The sequence below is a fragment of the Sparus aurata genome, chromosome 23, assembly GCF_900880675.1.
Source record: "Sparus aurata chromosome 23, fSpaAur1.1, whole genome shotgun sequence".
NCBI lineage: Eukaryota > Metazoa > Chordata > Actinopteri > Spariformes > Sparidae > Sparus > Sparus aurata.
This window is the reverse complement of record NC_044209.1, coordinates 15,940,964-15,963,671: the sequence shown is the minus strand read 5'-3', so window position 1 is coordinate 15,963,671 and position 22,708 is coordinate 15,940,964. Positions and strand designations below refer to the sequence as shown.

The 22,708-nt window shown below is 43.7% G+C and overlaps 1 protein-coding gene across 5 annotated transcripts in view; it reads right to left on the bottom strand.

The window, feature by feature from the left end:
- Positions 1 to 22,708, bottom strand: part of grid2ipa (glutamate receptor, ionotropic, delta 2 (Grid2) interacting protein, a) — a 31,084-nt gene that overhangs the window by 4,509 nt on the left and 3,867 nt on the right. Inside the window, exons 1-17 of one of the 5 annotated variants that reach the window (XM_030407355.1) lie at positions 20,607 to 22,120; positions 12,598 to 12,873; positions 11,156 to 11,241; positions 10,660 to 10,729; positions 9,872 to 10,168; positions 9,273 to 9,424; positions 8,902 to 9,063; positions 8,348 to 8,454; positions 8,106 to 8,253; positions 6,458 to 6,783; positions 2,875 to 5,277; positions 2,133 to 2,220; positions 1,422 to 1,511; positions 1,078 to 1,274; positions 807 to 962; positions 284 to 400; positions 53 to 182 (exon numbers count right to left, since the gene is read on the bottom strand). In XM_030407355.1, the coding sequence (XP_030263215.1) occupies positions 53 to 182; positions 284 to 400; positions 807 to 962; positions 1,078 to 1,274; positions 1,422 to 1,511; positions 2,133 to 2,220; positions 2,875 to 5,277; positions 6,458 to 6,783; positions 8,106 to 8,253; positions 8,348 to 8,454; positions 8,902 to 9,063; positions 9,273 to 9,424; positions 9,872 to 10,168; positions 10,660 to 10,729; positions 11,156 to 11,241; positions 12,598 to 12,873; positions 20,607 to 20,638 (4,837 nt within the window). In that variant the 5' untranslated portion in view covers positions 20,639 to 22,120. Of the gene's footprint in view, positions 1 to 52; positions 183 to 283; positions 401 to 806; positions 963 to 1,077; positions 1,275 to 1,421; positions 1,512 to 2,132; positions 2,221 to 2,874; positions 5,278 to 6,457; positions 6,784 to 8,105; positions 8,254 to 8,347; positions 8,455 to 8,901; positions 9,064 to 9,272; positions 9,425 to 9,871; positions 10,169 to 10,659; positions 10,730 to 11,155; positions 11,242 to 12,597; positions 12,874 to 17,622; positions 20,558 to 20,606; positions 22,121 to 22,708 lie in introns of those variants that run through there. The other 4 variants (XM_030407354.1, XM_030407351.1, XM_030407353.1 and 1 more) reach the window with 4 other exon arrangements.

The window sequence follows — 22,708 nt, the reverse complement described above, 5'->3', positions numbered from 1 at the left end:
TTCAGACACAAGATTTTAAGATACAGAACAGACATTGAAGGACAGTATCTACCTTTGGATGCAAGAGGAACCATGGTTAAATCTTTGGAGAAATCCAACACCTCAGGAAAGTGTTGACATAATGATTTAACCAGAATATGAAGAAATGTCGACTTCCCATCCACTGTTTTAGTTGTGCTCAACTGCAGAGGACACAAGGACATTATTAACTGTACAGGCAACATATGATGAGAAAGACTGCTTTGAAAACACAAACATTTGGTTAGTGTACTGTATGATGTACCTCTGTAAGGAAGTTGATCTTGAAGCCTGTCGTCTTGTTGGTTTTAGGCTGGCTGTTATTCAGGTAGTTCCCCATCGCCAGCACAAACTGAGGGAAGACAGGACGCAGCAAGCAGAACTGTATCTATGTCAAACAACTAATTTATAATCTTTTTTTTTTAATTGAAAAACTTTCATTATCACACTTTCTCAGAGCCCAAAGTGACGCAAGGGACCCAAAGATTCTTAATTTATTATCATACATGCAATAGAAAAGCTGCAAGACGTCACATTAAATAAGCTGGATCCAGTAACTGTTGGGTATTTTTGCTTGGAGAATGACTGGAACAATTAATTTATTTTCAGTCTAGATGTCTTTCAATCCACTAATTGATTAATCAACTAACCATTGCAACTCTTTTTGCTGTATGTCTTGTTCTAGCTGAGGGATAAACACCTCCTCCCACTGTGCAGGTGGAGGTTGTCTGTTGAGGTGTCTCAAAGCAGCACTTTCACATCACCACTAACACAGCAGGGTAGACTACCTCTAGTATCTTAGCCAGCTTCTTGCTTGTCTTCAGCTCCAGCGAAGCCTTGTAGAGGCAGTCGTATGATCCTCTCAGCTCCTCCGTCTTCTCCTGCAGAGAGCACTTAAAGAGGAGACTCTCCAGACGGGTTTTGTACTCTGGCACGGATAACATCTAAAGGAGGACACACATGATGGTAAACACAAATACAGCACATGGGCAATGACACACACTCAGGTAACTCATGAAAATACTTGCAACATGCAACATGCAAACCAACAGACTGTACCTGCAACACAAACTGGTCCGGCTCACTGAGTTTGCTGGGGTCCTGTCTGTACTCTTCGTACTTTTTCACCTCCTCTGCATCAGGCGCATACAGCAGCAGTTGTTTGATGTGGGATGGTTCCAGGCGGTCAGTGGACATGTTCATCAGCACCTGACGAAGCTCCCCAGGAGACAGCTTCAGGTGGGCTATCAGGATGGCTACAGGTTAAAAGGGAGATAAAGAGGGATTACAATTCCCGACTGCAAAGCATAAATGAGCCTCTAAATCTGAGCTACTAAGAAAAAAGACATGGATAAATGACAAAGTTTTAAAACAACATTTACCATGTGCCTTTATATACTTACAGGCATTGTAGGCCTTCTTATGGGAGAGAATTTCAATCACATCTTTCTTCTTGAAGGTTTCTAGTTGGGGGGTTGGCTCTGGAGCAGGCACTAAAAATGGGACCATTGTTAGTAAAATGCTCGGATGTTATGAAGGTACATATTAGACGGAAGAGAAATAAACGGGGAAAAAGTTTGCAAATTACAAGGACTACAGCTGCGGAATAAACTTCCCACAATTAGCATAAGAGAAATTTGAGGGAAAAGACCAGGAACTAAATAATCCAACTCAAGAACCCGGATAATGATCTGCTGAGGAATAATGATGCAAATCCTCATGCAATCCTTATTCTAGTTTTAATATATTTATATAGTCATATATTTTATTAATCTCATTCCATTTCTATTTAAAGTTTTCTTTTTTAACTTGTCATTTTATCTTTATATGACTAGTGCTGTTTTTGCGACTGCGGCTCTTACTGCTGAGCTGACCTGTTTTCTTTTCTAGCACACTTCATTCTGTCATTGACTCTGTGTTAACCTACATATGACTAATATGTCTGAACTGAACTGTATGTGTCGTTGTTGTCCAACTGCTTAAGATCAATATATTTACCATATACTTCTGACATGAATGGGACATTAATCCGAAATTATTTACATGTTAGCTTATGATCTTTAGTTGTTTCCATTTAAAGCACTGCAGTTATGCGCACAGCCACTTGTACTCACAGGAGCTCTTCTGTGTCCCAAAGTGCAGCTCCAGATCCAGATACTTCACCATGTCATGCAGTTTGTCATAGTCTGAATTTGCTCCCAACTATCAAGGAAGAAATGTATGGCTACATCAATTACATTTTCATGACTGTTATACTGTTATCAATTTGGACTGGGTTACACTTTAAATGTGCAATGTGTAAGATAAGGCCACCTGTCACTTCAAAGATTTAGGAGGCAGCATATAACCAGAGTAACCGTCAACTGCTGCTCACTATACTCTTTGCAGTAACTATCTTTGGCCAGAACTACATTAGCTATAGATAGCCAGTTAGTACAGTAAATCTAGGCGCGAACGCAGAATAACAGAGGTCAATTTGGCGCCATGGGACACAGTACAGAGGTGATTTACAGAGGCTCCAATCAGGAGTCTAAATCCCAGGACGAGAAGACATTTATTTATGTTGAGTCTGATTTGGTTTATTTACCAGACTATGAAAACTATACTACTATCTTCTGTTCAGTTAGAAATTATTACTATGAGACAGAGTGGGCCGTGCATTGCTGGTTAGCATGCTAACTTCGGTGGCAATTTCTGCAATACAACATAAAGACATCTTTGATATAATGTAAAAACTGATACTCAAATTCTGTTGATAATTATTTTTTTTTTTTTTACATTTTAAACTAAAATTCTGGCCATAAAGTACACATTGCACCTTTAGAGGCCAAGCTCCCCATGCCCCACACAGCTCACCTGTCCCCAGATAGTCCCCTCTGAGTTTTCCACTTGCTCCCAGCGCAACCTCTTCACACTCATGTGGTTGGAGTCCATCCTGGAGAGCCTAGCTCTGGGCAAGGGTGGAGGGGAGCAGGGTGGGGGCAGAGGTGGAGGCGGAGGGGGCTCCAGGTGCTCTGAGGGGTCAGATAGTGAATGGGGGAGGGACTGGGGCTGGGACTGTTTATGGTGGGACTGGCTTTGTGGTTGGTGTGGCGACTGCAGCAGGTGATGTGAGGGCTGGGACTGGGGACGGGTTGCTTGGGTGGAGGACTGGACTTGGTGCTGGGATTGATGGTGTTGGGGCAGAGGCTGGAAAGTGGAGAGGGTGGTCTGGTGTGGCTGGAGAGGCTGAAAGGTGGAGAGGAGAGGCTGAGGCCTGTGGGGTTGCTGGGGAGGGTGGATGACATGAATCTGGTGTTGGTAGTCCTGTGGAGGGGGCTGTGGGGTCATATGATGGATGTGGTGGATCTGAGGTGTGCTGGAGTGGTGGTGGGTCTGCTGTATAGAGTGGGGTCTTTGGGGAGAGGGTTTGGTGGGCTGGGGGTGATGGGTTTGGTGGCTCTGCTGCTCCTGGTGTCTCCCTTGTGATGACACTTGGCCCTGACCATGACCTTTTAGACTTCTCCGGCTCTGGTGGGAGTGGCTGTCCCGGTTTAGCTGAACTGGGAGGGAGGCAGGCTCTTGCTGGGCCTGATGCAGAAGCTCTGTGGAGGAGTGATGGGGCTTAGTTTGATGCATTTGATGGGCTTGATGGAGCAGTTCTGTGGAGGAGTGGTGGGCCTGGGGTTTGTGAATTTGATGAAGCAGCTCAGTTGAAGAATGGTGCGCTTGTCCCCGATGCATCTGGTGAGCTTGGTGGAGAAGTTCGGTTGAGGAGTGGTGGGGCTGCATTTGCTGCATCTGGTGAGCTTGTTGCAGAACCTCTGTTGAAGAATGATGGGCCTTGGTTTTGTGCACTTGGTGGAGCATTTCAGATGATGAGTAATGTGCGTGGGCTTGTTGCATCTGCTGGATCATATCTGCAGATGCATGGTGAGCCTGGGTTTGTTGCAACTGATGGAGCATCTCTGTGGAGGAGTGATGGGCTGGGGCTTGGTGCATCTGGTGGAGCATCTCCGCAGAAGAATGGTGGGGCTGGGGTCTCATGCCCTGGTGGCTTTGGTAGATGCCCTCAGAATACTGAGCTTGTTGGCTGGGGTGGGCTGTTGGTTGGGGTGATGGCTGGTGAGGAGGTGGGGCAGAACGGGACTGTCGTCGGTTAAGATGACTCTGGTGGGCCTGTTGTTGCTGTTGTGCCTGGCGCATCATGTACAGAGGATGGTTTGCATGGTGATGGGTGGAGTCTGGTGAGGGGAGTGGGGGTAAGGACTGGTGGAGTTGTTGGAGAGGCAGTGGTGAGTGGGCTTTCTGCTGCGTTGGCTGGTTAGGCATCGAGTGGTGGCTCTGGTAGATCTGGTGCATCTGTTGCTCTTGGTACGCTTGTTGCTCCTCGTAGGCTTGACGCTCCTCAAAAGCTTTCTGCTCCTCATAAGCTTTACGCTCCTCATAAGCTTTTTGCTCCTGGTAGGCTTGAAGCTCCTCAAATGCTTTCTGCTCCTTGTAAGCTTGACGCTGCTCATATGCTTTTTGTTCTTGGTAAGCTTGGCGCTGTTCATATGCTTGTCTTTCTTGGTAGGCTTGTTGCTCCTGGTACAATTGTTGCTCTTCAAAAGCTTTTTGCTCCTCATAGGCTTTCTGCTCTTCATAAGCTTGTCTCTCTTTGAAAAGTTTCTCCTGATAGGCCTGCTGCTCTTGGAACAGTTGTTGTTCTTCATAGGCTTTCTGCTCCTCAAACACCTGCCTCTCCTTATATGCTTGTTGCTCCTCATAGGCGTGTCTTTCCTGGTAGACTTGCTGTTCTTGATAGGCTTTTAGCTCCTGTATGGTAGCATGGACCTGCAGGTCCTCTCTTGAGGGCATCACTTTATGTAAAGAGTGTCGTTTAGGTGGTGGATTACTGCGGGGCGGAGGTGGAGGAGGGGGTCCAGATTTCCTCCGAATGGGCACATATGCTCTTGGAGAGTGTTCAGGGGTGTAGCTGATTGGCTGCTGCTGTTGTTGGTGCTGAGATTGTGTCTGTGCAGGTGGTGGAGGGGGAGGAGGTGGGTCATTGAACTGTACAGGCGGAGGTGGTGGCGGTGTCATCGGGGGCGGAGGGATGTGGTCGGATGAGGAAGAGTAGGTGAGGGAAGAGGCATTCTCTTCTCCACTGCTGCTTTGCACATCGCTCGGGCTGCTGAGCTCTGGTGCAACAAATCCACCATTCTCATCTTCATCCACCCCCAAATCCTCTTCATTGTCCTCATCATCCTCATCTGGGAAGCCCATCTGCACAATATCCTGGCATTAACACCAGTTACACTTCATTAGCCAAATTATGCCAAAGCTGAACTTTACAATTCTTTACACGACAGGCTAAATGAGCATATAAAAAATGTGTTGATTCTTTTTACTTTGTTTATTATACAAATGCAAAATCTTCAATTACATATAAGTTCTATTAAAACTGGACAGGTTCTACAAGATCTCCTGAACATATTTAATTACAAAAGCAGTATAAAAATGGTTAAGACATAAATCATATTGATCAAAAACACTTTCTGTGCAGGTTTTGATGACAACTTGAATGGTGTGTTCCCACAGGAAGCCAATTTTAGTAACACACAAAGTCAATGAACTGAACCTTCTTGTACAAACACCCACAGTCACACCAGATTCTGTTTTGATCCAGGGCAAGAAATTACTGATGGGAGAAGAACTCTGAGATTACTTTTAATCTTTTGGGATTAGAAAAGGGGATTTATCTTCACTCCTGTTTATCAACCTGACTGCAGCAGCAATCTGCAGAGATGACTTCCATTGTCAGTTCTGTTTATGAAGTGTAATATTGACTGCTGACTAGAGATAGAAGTCCCAACCACAAACGTCATGAAGGGACACAAACCATATAAAGTAGAATATACAGGGAAATAAATATGTTGCATCTCTTAAGTGAGGTTTGTATTTTACACAAAAGACTCCTCTCTTAACCTAGTTTCACTCATTTTGTTCTGTATGTTCTGTACCCATTCTGTGTGTTTAAAGGTCTGTCCTATTTTACGCAGGGCTTACATTAGAGTACCACTGGGGATCAGTGCTGTACCATGGGGAATTACCCCGCTAGCACTACATGAAAGGATACAAAGAGTACAGGCTGTCTCAGTAAGATGACAAAGAATTGGCTGTATGTTGGAAACTAGTTTTTTAGATAACCTTGATATGAAATTTCGCTTCAGGTGATGTTAGTTAACCTACCATTTCAAGTAATAAAATAATCGGTCAGGTGCAGCATGCAGACATATAAAGGTAATGATTCAGATCATAATACTCCTAACATGAGAACTAATAACATCTAATTATAGTTACATGATAACTGAACACATAATCAGCAGTAGTCAGATTATAAGATAATCTTTTTAAATGAGAATTCAGAGGTATTTCACATAACATGCATGCAACACATGCATTCCTGTGAACCTACCTCTTCATAGTCGTTCTCAGGGGTCAGGAAGTCATCAACGATGGCCACCCTTTGTCCAAGCTGCTCGCTCAGTGCATCCAGAAAGCGATCTGTGTCTTCTGACCGGGGTGGTTTTGAGAAGGTGTAACGCCGCTTGTTGTTGCGGTGGGCAGGGGGACTAGAGGGATAATCAGGGGGCTCTGGAGGTGAAGGAGGGGGACTGTCCAAGCTGATGTAGGGGTTGGACTCCCCACTTGTCTGGCTTGTCAGCCCTGGCGGATAGAACTGAGACTGAGGGGGGCTGGGGAGAGGCTCTGGCCAGGATGTAGGGGGACCTTTACGGCTACCTGGAATAAGGAAGAGATAAACAGTGTCCAGCTATAGAAACACAGGTAAATTTCTGAAGCATCATTTAGATGCAATGCCTCTTAGAAATATCTCTCTGCTGACTTTCAGTTTAAATAGAACAAAGAATAAAACAAATAAGAAGTCTCAATGAAAATCTTGGTCAAGTTGATATATTCAGTAAGGTGTGGTCAAGTTTTCTCAAACCGTATTTGTACAGACAGAAAGAACTACATAAATACTTTGTCTTTCATGAACCAGTCAATATTGTTTTGTTTTTTTATTATCTGCGCACATTCCACTCAAAAGTACAAAGTACACCAAAATATAACAAACTGTTCCACGTAAGGTAGAAGAGGCTTTTCTTCCACGATGTAAAAAAAAGAAAAGTTACCCATTCAGAGAATTTGGTTGTGTACAAAGGTACACCGGACATGTCTCCCAGAGGAACCATTGCAGAAAACACATTTTTGCTTGCAAGGGGTTTTTAACTGTGCGTTTTCTAGTTCCACCTCCACCATCTCCATACCCTCCGTAGGAGCTTCAGTGTTTCTGGACTACATATGACGACCTTCTACCTGACTGTAACCCATTGTTAGGGAAAATCTAGTTTGGTTCAATAAAGATTTTTTGTATTTTGAGCAACTTTGTTAAAAAAAAAATGTACAGGTCAGAAATTACAACAAAATGTAATACAAAACAGTCACACAATGACAAAAAGTGTCTCTGAATCGAGTTTATTGTAAAAGGTGTCTACTTGTGTATCCCACTGTCAGTGGGAAAATGTGAGGAACGTCACTTCTGGTTTAGTATGCAATGTCATGTGCCCCTTTTATACTGCCAGGTCAGTCTTGCAGAGAGACAAACAATGGGCCCAATTAAGTTAAAGATGGCAACACATTAAGAATTGCTCGATATCAAGGTGTCAGTGGATTCCTCCCCCACATGTGTGATGCCAGCTCTGACCCTTCTTACTCAGGTCCAGATTTAACAAAACTTAAAAGCGATCACAGACTGAGAGCAGTTGGTTGTTTTGAAGCTCTGCATTCCATGCTCTGTATTTATGTACAGCACGAATTATCAAGAATTCTGTCAAACTAAAATTCAAGGATATTTGGTTGAGTCAGAAATGGGTTGGCTGCCTTGGGATTTATAATTTAGCACTGCGCTACGTTTCTAACATTTTGTTATCCCCCTCTCTCTCTCTTTCTCACACACACACACGCACACACACTCACTCACTCACTCACACTAGTCATTATATACAGTATATCAGCTAATTCCAGCTGCTATGAATTTAGTGTAAATGTATACTTTCAGCTACCTGTATTAGCATGTATTGTAGGGGAGGCTGTGCGCGAGGGAGGCTCCAAATCCAGCAAACTCTCAGGGGCAGGAGGGGGACGACTCTTCAGAGACTTGGATCTCTTGGATGAATACATGTTCTCCAGTTCAGCGTACACTGCTGACAGCTTGTATGGTGAAAGAGAAACCAGAGTAAGACCTCTTGCCCTAATGATGATGAGTTCTAAGCTGATTCCCGTGAGGATGGACTTCGCTACATACGTTGGTGAGGTTGTTGGGAGTCTCGGGAAGGGAAGTACCATCTCCTGACTGTCTCTCTCCCGGAGCCAACCTCATCCCTGTCTCCAGCACTGGCTCTGCCCGGAGGCCTAGGTCAATACACCCATTAGTACGAGCGATTACAACCCAGGTAGCCATGTTAGCTGACTGTAGATGAGCACATTTGGTTGTTGTCTGACACCAGAGGGCTAAAAAGGAGCCAACTCTGGCCCGCTTTTTAGGATGAGGGCTTGGGCTGATTTGGGCCGAGCTCCACTTAGCAGCGATCACGCTATCTTTGGAACAATAATGGAGGAGTGAACCAAGTGATTTTGTCTACATGTCAATCCATTACTTATTATATGAAATCTTATGTACAGCATTAACAAAACTACCATGAATTACAGCTGCAAACAAAAGCAAACAGTGCTATAAAATTAAAATGGCAGGATAAGGTGAATGCTGAGATTAGTAATGGTGGTGTTGATAAGAATCATGGTGGTCATAGTGTTACTGCAGCCTCTGATGATGATAATGAAAATAATGAAGATCTGTACCCATGCCCAAGTGTGTGCCAATGACCAGGTCATCAGAGCTACGTCCCCTCACACTGCTCCTGTACGTGGTCCCTGTCACCCTCATGGAGCTGCTACGCCGGTGGGGCTCGGGGGCAACCTCGGGCTCCGGAGGAGGGGGAGGAGGAGGTGGTGGTGGTGGAACTGGAACACACACACATATCGGCAATGCAGAGGAAGAGGCAAAGGTGTATGAAGGGCTTCAGCATCTGAGTCGATCTGAGCCGGTGAATTTATTCCCCCATGACAGCGTTCATTTCACACACATTCCCGCTTTCATTCATACACACATAAAGACCTTAAAAAGGGAGAAAAATCAAAAGAGTTGGAAAAGGACAAGTGTTTGAACATACCTGGCGCTTTGTATCCGAGGAAGCGTGAGATCTTGCTCTGGCAGTGTTCCTGCTCCTCATACGTCAGCAGCTGGTAAACAAACTGCCAGATCACCTGTTTGGCTGGAGTATCCAGCACCGGGAACACGTCCACGATCAGAGTGTCAACATTCCTGAAGCCATGGAAAAAAAGGCAAGGTGTGAGAGATTGCCTGGCAGGTCAAAGTTGGGACACAAATTATTGGAGACAGAGTTACATTTACTCAATGTGAGGAGAGTGAAAACTAAAAATACTGCATGATCTAATCAGAGAATACCAACTTCTGCCCTCCAACAGAATTTACAGTTCTACCGGTTAAACACAACAGGGTAAAGAATTATACTTCAGTCTATGCTGTTGGTAAACCACAGTCAGTGTGAAACGATATCACTGAATCGTATCGTATCGTATCGCATTGTACTGTATTGTATTGTATCATATCGAACTGTATCGTGTTGTATGGTGTCATATCTTACTGTGTCGTGTTGCTTGTACAAAATATAACAATTATTTTGTCTGGTTTGCATATCACTTCATATCCAGTCTCTCTTACCCGACTCCCCCTTTTTCCTTTTCTCACCTGTGCTGGAAGAAGTTCTCCAGAGCCTTGCAGATGGTGTACCTCTCCTGGATTGTCAGCAGGTGCTCCAGCTGTTGTCCGAAGGTCCGGCCTTGAACCCGGATGCTGGGGGGCAGAATTTCTGCCACCCACTGCAGTGAGCTGAGCACAGGTGAGCGGGCACGTTCTGTGGGACCACCGCCCCCTGCAAGCTCCTGCTCTGCTAGAGTTAAAGTCGGTGGACCATCTTCTACCACCAGAGTGGGCATTGCACCACTGCCCTGGAGCATAGACACCACCTTCTCATGGGAGGAGGTCCTACAGGTAGACACATGATTTGCATGGAGACAAATGAACACACACACACACACACACACACACACACAAAGAAAAAAACTCTAAAAGTTTAAGTTCTACTATGTAGTAATCAGACATTTTGCATTATTGATGTGTCAAACAACTTATGAAGAGCCTTCTGTACTCCGCAGGGCGCATTACATACACTGTAGCTTAAAAACATTTTGCATTCTCTGAGGGCCTCATCTTTTTTATTTCTTTTAGCTTTTTCCTTTAAACTGCTGCTTTTCTATCAAACCCATCTGAAATGAGATTCTCAATCCCAGCAACAACTGTGTTAGCTCTTCAAACAGCAAAACATCTTCAGCAGGGGAAAATGTATTACAATATTTATGTTTACTTGAAATCTGAATCCTTTTGTATTGATTCAGTTTAGAAAAAGCATGTTTTAATGCAGAGTTTGGGCACAAATTTGACAGAATTTGTAAAGTTAATGCGAGCGAGAGCTCCACCTCATGTCCAGTCCATTAAGAAACAGGATACGGTCTCCTGGCTTCAGACCTGCCTTGTCTGCTGGGCTTCCTGCAGACAGAGTAAAAGACATCTGATTTGACAAATTCTTTAATGTACTGAATGTATTACATGGATTTTGTTGAAAAAAGTATAATTATCACATTAAAATCCTGAAAATGATTTTCAGTGAATACAGAGAAAATGTACACTTTCAGCAATGAACATGAAAAAACAGCCTACTAGCGTCAAACTCTGCAGGTATGTCATTCTACACAGTGAAACTTAAATACTCAACTGTCGGAACAAGAAGAAAATCACATCTTTTAACTAGAGGAGGACCTCAGTGGTGGAGTTTGGAAGCTTTGTAGAGATACTTTAAAGTGTTATTACTCTGGTTAATGTAATAGCAGTGTTATAAAAATGTAATAACTATAACCACTCATATACGACAACGGATCGATTATTTACACACAGATAAACGCACTTTTAACTTACCGGGGATGACAGAGTCAATCCACACTGGAGCATGGCCTCTAAGAGTGAACCCAAAACTCATGTTGCCCTTACACACTCTGACCGTCCTGAAGAGACAAATAGGAGCTTTTGTCAATGACAAGATGAACAAATAACAAGATGACATACGAAGTTAAAGGAAAGCAGGTAAAAATACCCAGCCCTATCTCAGGTCATTGCTGCATTAGGTTGTGTTTATGATTTCCTACAGTTAAATAAGACTTGGTTTACCATAGAGTTTACTATCATTTTGTTGTTTGAAAATAGACTAATGCAAGACTCAACAATCTAAAAATACATCTAGGTGACATCATGTAGGTGCTCACTGCAAACAAAGCTCATTACGTCATAACAATATTATGTATATCGTGCAGAAACAAGAGATAAGGGGCGGAGTGGCTGAGACAGACGCCGTTCACCCTATTACAAGACACAGTACCATCAACATGATTTCGAAGCTATTATCTTAAGGTGAAAAAGTTACATAATGTGACTTTAAAGAGAGAAAACATTTTGACAAAAACTAAGAAGTATAAAAATTACGCAAATGTGACTCAAATTAATATGAATTGTCTAGACTTAATCTAGAATAAATAAACAAAGAGGCTCTGTTAAACATAGTGGACACAAAGCAAGTGTAAGTAAGGGTAGTAAAATGCATTCATCTCGACGGCTCGCTGCACATGGTGCTCAAAAATCTGTCCCAAAATGTTTTCTGCAATGAGACAAATAAAATAATTTTAAACTAATATGTTTCTCTTCCTGCCCTGAAAGAAACTGAGCCTGACTGTGACCTCCTGCAGATTTCCACTTCCATATTCAGCAGACTACTTTAAATTCACATCCTGCATTAACAACCCTACTTAAATATGGACAGTAAATCCCGAGGGAGCCATAACAGACAGACATCCTCATCAGCCAGCGCCACAGAGGAGATTAACAGTTTCTTTGGGGTCTTTTTTCCTGCAGTTTGAAGAGATGTTGTTTATAATATTTGTAATCATGTTGTTTACATGTTGTTTTTTTTATATCTTTTAATTCATTTTGCCTGTCATTGCTTCATAAAAACACAACAGGAGGCAACATCATTTCATATGAATTGAGCCACAGGACAGCCATGACTTTCTAAATAGGTTTATGCTCCATTGGCGTACCCAGAGAGGGATCTATTTTTCACTCCTACTCATCTTAAATTACATGCAGTCAATCCCGGGCTATCACGGGCAGACCTGTCACAGTGTGTGTGTGTGTGGGGGGGTTATAAATTTGATCTGACAAATGTTATTTTCAAGTAAAGGTGTTTTCTTTCAAAGCTAAAAATGATGAGCTGATGGGAAATAAAAGCTGTGTCAGGAACTAAAATAGACAGGAGGAGAGAAGAAAATCATGTCAAATACACATCTGTGATGACACTTAACACAGACCTGCAGTTGGTGGTGGTGCCGCTGGAGTGCCCAGCTATGAGCGAGGTGGTCTTGCGCATGCCACGGGCTGGGGGGGCCACGCCTTCCTCTGCGTGGGTGCGTGGCACTGAACTGGCGCGGGTGGAGACCAGGAGGCGTTCGGGGTGATCCTCGCTCCGGCTGCGGCGGAGGTGGTTACGGCTGGGGTCACTGAAGCTCCGCCCTTTGAGCCGGCTCATCAGGCTCTGGGAAACCACCTCGTCAAAACGCTCCCGGTGCTTCTTGGGAATGAAGATCCTGACAAACATTGTGGGTTCAGAGAAAAAGCTCAGACTGAGAAGAAAAACTCAAGGAAAGCAGAGGAGGCGGGATGTCCAGCTTTCACTGAAAAGACCATTCTTAATGTCGACATAAGTAAAATATCACAAATAGAAAACAACAACAAAATCACATCACTGCAGCGTTTCAGCCCAAATCCCCACAAAATCCCAAATCCTTCATCCTGATCTCTCAAAGCATCCATCGTCCAAAAAATAAAAAAGAGGGATCCTTGCTCTGATTACGTATTGTTCCAGCTGCAGGATCCACTTAATTGGTTCAAAAATAGTTCAGTCCATATCGTCTCGTGGGAGGGCCGAGGCAGGTAGGAGGGGCTGGTCCACCATTAGTGTGTGAGAGCATGAAAGAGATGAGAGATGAGCTGTGTTTGTGTGGTCCTGTCACAGTAGCAGCTGCAGGTGAGAGTGCTCACTAACTAAAGCTCATATGCGAACAGGAGGAAGCTCAGAGCCACCTCTGGGAGGAAGCGCTCCTCCACTCGCCCTGCTGGTGTTATCTTCCCCTCCCATAATCAGCTCCCCATGCCTTTTTTCTTCCTCCTTAAAGGAAAAACCCACCCTCAGCCACTCGTAGATATCAGTTTGTGTGTTCTAGTGTGTGGTTCTGTGGGCGCGGTGTGCCCAACTCCCTCCAGCCTGTTTCGTACGCTGCACACATGAAGATGAAAAGAAGCTGTCCTGTCACTGAAAATGCAGACTGGAGGGAGAACAAATAGTGTTGGCTAAAAAAACTGTGTCTGCATCAAACTCATCAAAGAAGGCTTCTATTTCAGATGCCCTGGCTGCTTCTGCTGCCTCTTTATGACAGATTCATCCCTGTAAGGTTGTCTCGCATCGGCGCCAAATTGTAATAAAAGCAGTCTTGACATTCGTTACTGATGTTTCTGTCTGTTTGAGACGTGTACTCCCATTAAGCTCTCTTGCAGCCCTGCTGTCTGCAGCTTGTTGTTTATATTTGGCCAATTATCTGCAAGAACGAGATGAAATTACATAACAAAACAACAGAAATGACCCAGAAATGTAAGAATCATCGCCAATAACTGTGTCTCGTAAAAGTGTTTTAGGGTGTGTTTTTCCCTATAAATGTAGGACGCCTTCTCCCTCTCTTTTCTTTCTCTTTTATCTGTGGTCTGCACACACAAACTCAAGCAAACCTCCATCTCGCACCTCATTTGTCCCTTTTCTCTTTTGCATATCTTCCTCCCCATCCCGCCTACAAAACGACGCTGTCCCCATCCTCAACACAAGCCTCTGTCTATCTGTCTTCAACATGAATCTCCTGAGTACTTCCACTGTGCAGAGGAGAAAAGAGCGCTTTGTTTTTTTTTTCCTTTTCAGAGTGCATCCGGATACACAGCACAACTCCTTACTCAAACGCCACTGTTGAGGATAAGGCTTGGCGGTGCAGTTTTTCAAAGCTGCCACAGTCCCTTTTTGCAGGTACGTTTGGGAACATTGTTTCCGAGGCAAGGATTAGATGATTCCACACTTTCATGAAAGCATATAGCGAGCGTTGGGTTTGAATTAAGAGTGACGAATAAGGCTGAGCTGCCGCAATATCAATATTTCACAGTCCAAAGTTGTAGTGAATGGATAATTCCCCCTAGGGACTTCTTACCTAGACACAATTCTGACTCACTGAAGTTGATAAGTTAATAAGCTTTAGCAAGCGAGCATACACACACACGCACACAAACATCCAATAAAACCAGAGACCATATCCAAGTCCAAGCTGTGTATAAATGCAACATAAATAAATATTTAAGGAAAGCTAGTACCCATCTCAGATAAAAAGGAGAACAATTGCATTTCCCTTCAGCATTAACTGATTTCTAAATCTAATTATCAGCAGCATTTGATCACACAAACAGTATAAATATCCCTTGGCAGGTATTCTGCTTTGCTATCCTCTTGTCCCATTATAGCGTGACACAGTTGCATCTCATTTCTGGGAGTATATTGCAAGAGCGTTTGTCCCTTAACAGTATTAAGTCAACAGCACACAGCAAAAGTACAGTTTGTTCCTTCCGCAATTTATCCTGGTCGCCATCCTGTGGAGTCAAACACACACTTCACAGTCACATAAAGGGAGTCTTGAGTTAACAGCCGAATAATTATGTGTGTGTGTGTGTGTGTGTGCCACTGGATTAGCATGTAATGTTTTCTCTGGGAAACCCATACCTGAATACATTGCTTGAGTTAGTGGCAGACTCAGGGGCAGGGTCCGGACAATAAAAAGGGCACCAGCACTCAGAAAAGGTACTGGAAGAACAGCCTAGAGGGCACTTTATCATGTTTTCTCCACTGGGAGGGCACTCCAGGTCACGTTTTCTCCACTGCACCAAAACACACCCCAGTTTAATAAGTCTGTGTCTAATGTTTTTCATGATTGATTGATTGTTCTTTCTTTTCTTTAATTCATTTCTGCCTTCCTTTGATCATATTTTTTTACCTACTTTGTTTCACTGACCACCTGTTTATTTCATTTTCAACAAATGGGAGGCAGCATATGACCCGAGCAACAGCTACCTGCTGCCATTAGCAAATTAGCTCAGTTAGCCGTGCAGCTAGCAGTTACAACTAGAAGCCGGCTTGAAGCGCTGGGTTTTTGCACTGCCAGCACAGAAGCTTTGGACTGGGACAGGCCAGAACTAGCTGTTTAGCTTGCTAAACATGCTTTGTAAAAATGCATAGACATCTTCATGTCAAAACTGTTATTCCTTTACATTCTGTTGATCATTTTAGAAAGGTTTTACTTTTTTCCCACCAAAATGCTGATTGGCATTATGTTTAATTGTTTCGACGCCTTTCAACATCTGGCAATAACAGTTAAGTTATTATGGTGTACCACAGGGATTAATTGTGGGTCCCCTTTTTATTTAATCTCTGTTAAACTCCGTGGCCCACTGTCTAGCCAAACAATACAAACACAGCTAAACAAATAAGCCTCAATTTAAGTGTAAAGTCATGTCATACATCGTTACACAGCTTAGATTCTCATTTTAGGATAAATCCACATCAGGGAGGTAAAATCAAAAAACAGACAAACAAGCTAACAAACTAGCATGTATGAAGTTTTGCCAACTCACCAATAAAGTGTCATGGTGTTTCAGGAGCGCTTCAAAAACTGTCTGTTCTTATTCTCAGATATCCACTAGATCCATTTGAGTAACACATTTAGTCAAAAACACGGTATGACATGATTAAATGGTGACAAAATGGCAAAAATTATGTCAGATGCTTTTTCATGCTTGTATCTCTAAGAGAAAGACTTTAATTTCACACCAGATGCCATAATACCTTTACACGGGAGATACTGAGATGGCAGAGATGTTGCATTAAAAGGTTTAGTACAACCCTGGTCACTCAGCGTAGGCATCACTGAGATGATAATCACTTCAATTGATACTGTTACATCTGATTACTATGGAGGCATTAACTTAAATAAAAGCCAAGGGAGGTGGTGCACGTAGGTGAGAGTGATTAAGTGCAGGGTATGGTAATGCAACAAACGCCTCCCACGAGGGATGTGTTTATCTGCGACACCAGCGTGCTCTGAAATGTTAAATCTTGAGGGGAAGTTTTGTATAGCGAGAGGAGAACTATGACAACTCCAGTTAAAGAAATAATAAGACAACGCTACCCGGTAAAAAGTCTACACTCGGTAAACTTGGCCCGTAGAAAAGGCAGAGTGAGTGACAAAGAGAGATAGAGATGGAAGATGATGAAAGATAGACTGACAAGGAGACAAGCTGTCAGGGGCGATGAAGCGATATGAGGAATAGCAGAAAAAGTTCCAGAGATAGATTGGAAGACACAAGCAGTTAAATATGACAGAAAGGAGAGTAAGTGGAGAACTAGAGCTCTTTCTAGGCCAGGGTCATGTAACTTTAGGGAATGAGGCAGGCTAGAATATGCTCACAGGCTATGTAGGGCACAGAACTTTTCCAAACAACACTCATACATCACCATGGTTGCTCAGACAAACGGTGGATAGGGAAAACTAAACAGAATGGGGCCATTAATTGCATATTAAAGATAGTCAAAAGGCCTTGGGTCAATCGCCTCTATTAGCTCGAACACTTACGTCATGTCGCGAACATTTCGCCTGCTCAATCTTGCAACCCGGCCAAAACCAGTGAGCAAGAAACTTCACAGATTTCCTCCATTGAAGTTGGATGTAGGCCTTGGGATGCCCTCAATTATAAAGGAGGGCGAGAGGAGTCTATAATTAGGTCTGAAGGAGGGGTGGATCAAGGGCACAGCTCACAGAGGGATGAATGACAATTGCAATCAGCTGGGAAACTCATCGCAAGAACCGTTATTATCAGACCCACTTCTGATCGGCCAGCGTGACAGCTGAGCCAGTTATGAATTTGCAAACACAGAGCGTGGCTCGAAAACAGGGAGAGGAATTAGAAAAGCCTCGGGAAAAAGAATATAACAAGAAGTCATTATCACTACAAGCAGTAGGAGAGTTGAGGTTTTCTAAAAATCTAACTGAAGTTTTTCACTCAGGAGACTAATATAGGGCCAGCACAGATTTTCATATTTTTACATTCTGAGAAAAAACTCTAGAAAGAAAATCATCAATTGAAACTTTGATAACACACACACAGAGCAGCGGCACAAGAACACTTCAGCAACTTCAGCAGAAACAACACAAAGCGCAGCCAACACTGCCGAGATCAAAGGAAAAGTGCCATACCGAAAGTGTCTGGAAAGGCTCCTGTCCCTTTCCATGGTTATTTGGGGCGTTGAGGAAGTGCCTGAGCTCAGTTAAGCAATGCAAATGCCTTTCCCTCTATCTCGGTGAGTCCCCATCTAGTCTGAACAAACAAACAAACTCTCCCGGACAAAGCGGGGAAAGAAGACGAAGAAGAAGGTAAGGTGTTCCTGGATCTCAGAAGCACTCGCTGTAGGCTCGGAAAGCAGCCAGGTGGAGGAAGAGAGAGAGTGAGGGAGAGGGAGGGAGCAGGCTGGAAGAGTGGCTGTGGTTCACATCCCTCCGCACCTCCAAAACATCCTCGGGCGGCATCATCAGCTGTTCTCCAACTTCATGTCTGGGGCAGCACTCCTTCTTTTCTCCCATCTTTTGTGTCTCCCAAAGAAGCCAGGGGTCAAGGTCAACACGGGGGGGGTTCTTCTCCGTCACCGTCAGCGGATAATCCTTGTCATCGTCCGTCATTCGGCAGTGAGAGGGAAGTGAGTGACAAATCTTCTCTTCCCTCAGTGGAGGAGGAAGGAAAGACTGAGATGAACAGAGGAGTAAGTGAGGAGGGAGAGAGGAGAGAAGTGGAGAAGTGAGGAGAGCCCCGGTGGAATTTCATAGGCAGGTCAGCACAATGACTGTGTGAGTGTGCAACAATGTGCAGGAGGGAACGCACAGGAGCTTTGACAGTCATGTCTGCGCGACACGTGTTCACTCGCAGCATCCAGAACTCTTGATTTCAACATGTATGACGACAACTTTCCCACTGTCTCCAAGCGTTTCCAGCCCCAAAACTACTTTACGGATCAAGGAAGCATTTGCAAAAGACAACGGGAAGCTGCACTGCATCCTTAACCCTGGGTTTTAGAATACATCAGTCTAATTAATTCACATCTTTGAAGTCTATATACAGATACAGCATCAGACGGAGGCCTACAGTTCACTGTAATTGCATTCAATTACCATATCACTACAGAACTGCAAGAACAAAAGAGCTAATAGATGTTCTGAGATTGCCTCTAATGACGCTCCTGATACACAGTCTTCTGCACAAGTTGCTCCGGCGCTCCCTAACCCCTGGGTTTCAGAGCCGTTTAAGAATCGGCATCTGCGAAATGCGTCAGAAACCTAAGAGAGAATTTATTAAAAGAAATAGGCTGCTTAAAAATAGAACACGTCCTGTGGGAGGGCGAGGCAAAAATCAGAGAGGGGACAGAGGCAGACTGAGCAGAGCGCGGCCCAGCTGGTCAAGTTTTACAAGACGCGCAGATAAAATGACCTCATAAGCCCGTTAAGCACACCTCACATCCTCTGATACCTCGCAATTATCTGACCAGGCGGGGCAGGGCGGAGAGTTTTTTTTCATACGAGTGTGCGACTGTTTTAGGAAGTGACAGTGACTGAGGTGGAGAGAGAGAGAGAGAGACAGAAATAGGGGGCGGAGACAGCAAGTGAATAAAAGAGAGATTCAGCTTCAGCTGCAGACACATCGACACATCCTAGCCTCTTGGACAGTGGGTCTCCTGTGCTCCTTCCACAGCCTGATTTTACCCCCTCATCCCTGCGTCCCCCGTGCTCCTGTTCCTATTCTGCGGTCCTCTTGTGTTCCTTATGCTCCTGATTTGTTCCTCGTGGTTTTCTTAGCTTTTATATGACTCTGGTATTTTCCTGACTGCCTTATTGCCTGCTTGTGTGCGTGGCTTGTGTTTGGGTGCTTTTTTTTGCATAACAGATTTTTTTAAAGTGTACAAGGACGACTTGCCAGATGGTTCTGTGTGGCAAAACCATTTGGCACAGCAGGTTAGTGATTGGTTGCATTGGACTAATTAAAAATTTGACCTGATGATACTGTAAAGGGGTCACCAATCCTATTACAATTCATTATGAGGGAGGCAATACCATGTCTCCCAACTCTTCTTTCCATGTAATAGTTTCCAATACACTTTACTCAACACCACAAATGTCAACCTGGACCAAAGTCATTGGGGTTCATCATCTGGGAATCATGATTATCTGTTCTACATTTCATGGAAATCCATGGCATAGTTGTTGAGACATCTCTAGGATAGGTAAACCAGACTGACTGCTAACCCTACAGCTGCGCCTCTAGCATGACAGAAACAATGACAGGCAGCCCTGAAACACGCCTGTTAAAAATATCAGCAGCAGCGGCATCTCCCAAAGAAAACAGAACTCTCACAGTGGATCTTTTCCCCAGACGCCTGAGCAACTCAGTGCCCAGCAGCAGCCATCCACCAACAGCACCCCGAGGCAGGGCTCATGGACAATCTGGAACCAAAACTCCCCAAGGCTCCAAGCGCAGAAACATCACCAGATTCTGCTGTAAACAACCAAGAGCCATTAGAAACCTTTCCAGAGAATGCAAACCTAACAATACCCTGTAAGATTTGTGCAGCATTAAGGAGCACAATTAATCGCACACACTGAGCTGACAATGACAACATCACAGTGACAACGCATGGGGAGGAATTATTGGTATCTACAGTTTTCTGAAGTGGGTTTATTTAAAGAGAGATTTGGACTCTTATCAGGGAGAGCTACTGTACTTTTCTCACAGCCTAAAGGTGAGGAAAAACAGTTCTCAGTCCTCAATGGATCAAGCTGATGCATAATTAATGGGAACTCTGAGCAAAATCAAACATTACAAAGCATTTTTACAGGCAGCTTTCTAAGGAAGGGAACGCGGAATCGAAGCTGGGATAGAGACAGCTGTGTCAGAGGAAACCGAGATGGCTGGACAACAGCTTTGTTTTCTGGCTGGAAGGAGGATAGATTGTTTCCTCGAAAAATGAGTCGCTGAGAATGCTGCTATGGCGCGATTTAACTGCACCACGGCTCTCTACATGACCAATTATAAATGACGCTGGAGATCGCTTTGACACCCAAAGTCAACGACCGGTGAGCATGCCACAACTCTTACAAAATGCACAGTACCAAATAGTTTTTTTCGGGGTACTCACCTGAGGCAGCAGTTCATAATTTCTCCCAGCATTGAACTTCAAAGCGAGGACCATGTGCATGTGAGAAACGATGCCGTGCGCATGCAGCCTAAGCATCTGCATGTTGTTCTGTTATTGCACTGTATGTGTGCATGTCTCAGGCGCCAGCAGCAACACTGGCTACAGCAGCTCAGACCCGCACGCAGAGGAGGGAATTAAAGAGCATCTAGAGAATCTGGTGCCGGTATCAAAGAGTGCATCACGGCTGACAGGGAGAGAACGGAGAAAGAAAGAGACCAACAGTGAGAAAGTCAAAGATAGAAGGAGGGAGGGGACTGACAAATCAATTTGCAAGTGTGTGTGGCGGTATTGTGTTTTGGGTTTTGATTTTCTGATCAGTGCTGCAGAGGAAGAAATGCAATATTCAGCAGTGAATTTCTAAGAATACCCTTGTGTACTGTACCTGAGAGGGGGGAGGAACAAAGTGACTTTCAAGCACCCGAAGGCAGCAGGCAGTGCTCAACATCAGGCCATAGTTACTCATATGTGCTATTAATTTTAAATACTGAGAGGGGGAGATACAACTGTTGATTTAATAGGATAGTTGAGGGGTTTAAGCTTTCCTCACCGTGCCCCTGATGCATGGACTGAACTATTAGCAGAAAACACAATGGACAATAACTCTCCCTCGTACTCCTACGCGTCTCCAAAAACAATGATGAAAACTATTTGAATCGTACGCAGCCCTTGTAGGGTGTTGATTTCCCCACTCAACTAAACAGTTGTAAGCAAGTTTTTAGACGATTAATCATTTATAAAGAATTTGAATTAGTTGGAATATGTCACAAGGTTGATACAACTGTGCTCCGGTGTTTCGTTAATGTTTTACAGTTACAGTGAAGCTCATTTCCAGGAATTTAAAGACATTTTTTAGCCACTATCTAATTAACAGCGATCAATCCAAACAAAACCAGCGCAAGGATAGTTTCGGTCGCTTGGTCATTAGAAAGAAACTTCTCACACAAATAAACATCTCAATTAGTTCCCAATGAATGAAGGCACTAAAGTACAGCTCTTAATGAGAACACACTAGATCCTTAGAGAGTTTAGACTAGAAAAAAAGCACTGCTCGCTGAAACATTAATGAACTGTCCCGGTTGCATCAGCGGCAGTAACAGATATGAGCCAGATGTAAAGCCAGATGCCAGAGGGAACAATGACAGTAACAGTAATAATACATTCCCTCATATGTGACAAGGCCTCTTAAATCAATGCAAGAGAAGAACCAAAATACTTGTCAGTGACGCAGGATCTAAACTAGAAACACACAATATGCATGCAGGCGTGTTCGACTTAGAGATCTGCCTCGCACTGTTGAGCTGGGTTGGGTAGTAGCATTTGATTGTGATTATGTAATCACATTACAGAAAATGAGTAGCTATAATCAGCCACAATCACATTTAAAAGTTAGATTAGATTATAGTTACATTTTCCAGGATTACTTGATTTTTTGATTATGTCTTTAAAGGGACACTGTGTAGTGTTGGAGAAGAAATTCAAACTCTTTAAATATTTCAATATTAATAAGGTAATCATTAGGGCTGTCAAACGCAACATCCTCTTAACGCCTTTAATGTTTTTAACGCGCGATTAACGCTCGGTATAAAAAAACAAAGAAACGCGCATTGTTTGATTTACGGCAGTCGGTGGCACCTGTAGTCTTGATCCAGAGGGTGGCAGAATAATAAGAAAGGGAATCAGAAGAAGAAGAAGCAGGGTTGGCGGTTCGGGAAAAACACAGTTGACTGAAAAGCGAAAGTGAAAGGAAAAGGAGAAAGGACTTATGAACGGCAAATTCATTTTCAAAACACTGCCAGATGGTTCGGTCGATAGGACAAAAGTTATCTGCACGTACTGTCGACATGAAATGAGTTACCACTGAAGTACGTTGAGTCTCAAATATCATGTGCAAGCCAAACACAGGGCAGATGCAGAGAGCCCACCCTCGCCAAAAGCAGACATCACCATGTTTTGATCCCATGTAGGGTAAGGGGATATTTTTTGAGCCTTTTATTATCCTGCATGATTTGAAGTGTTGAATAAACATTTTCATAAAGCAAGCA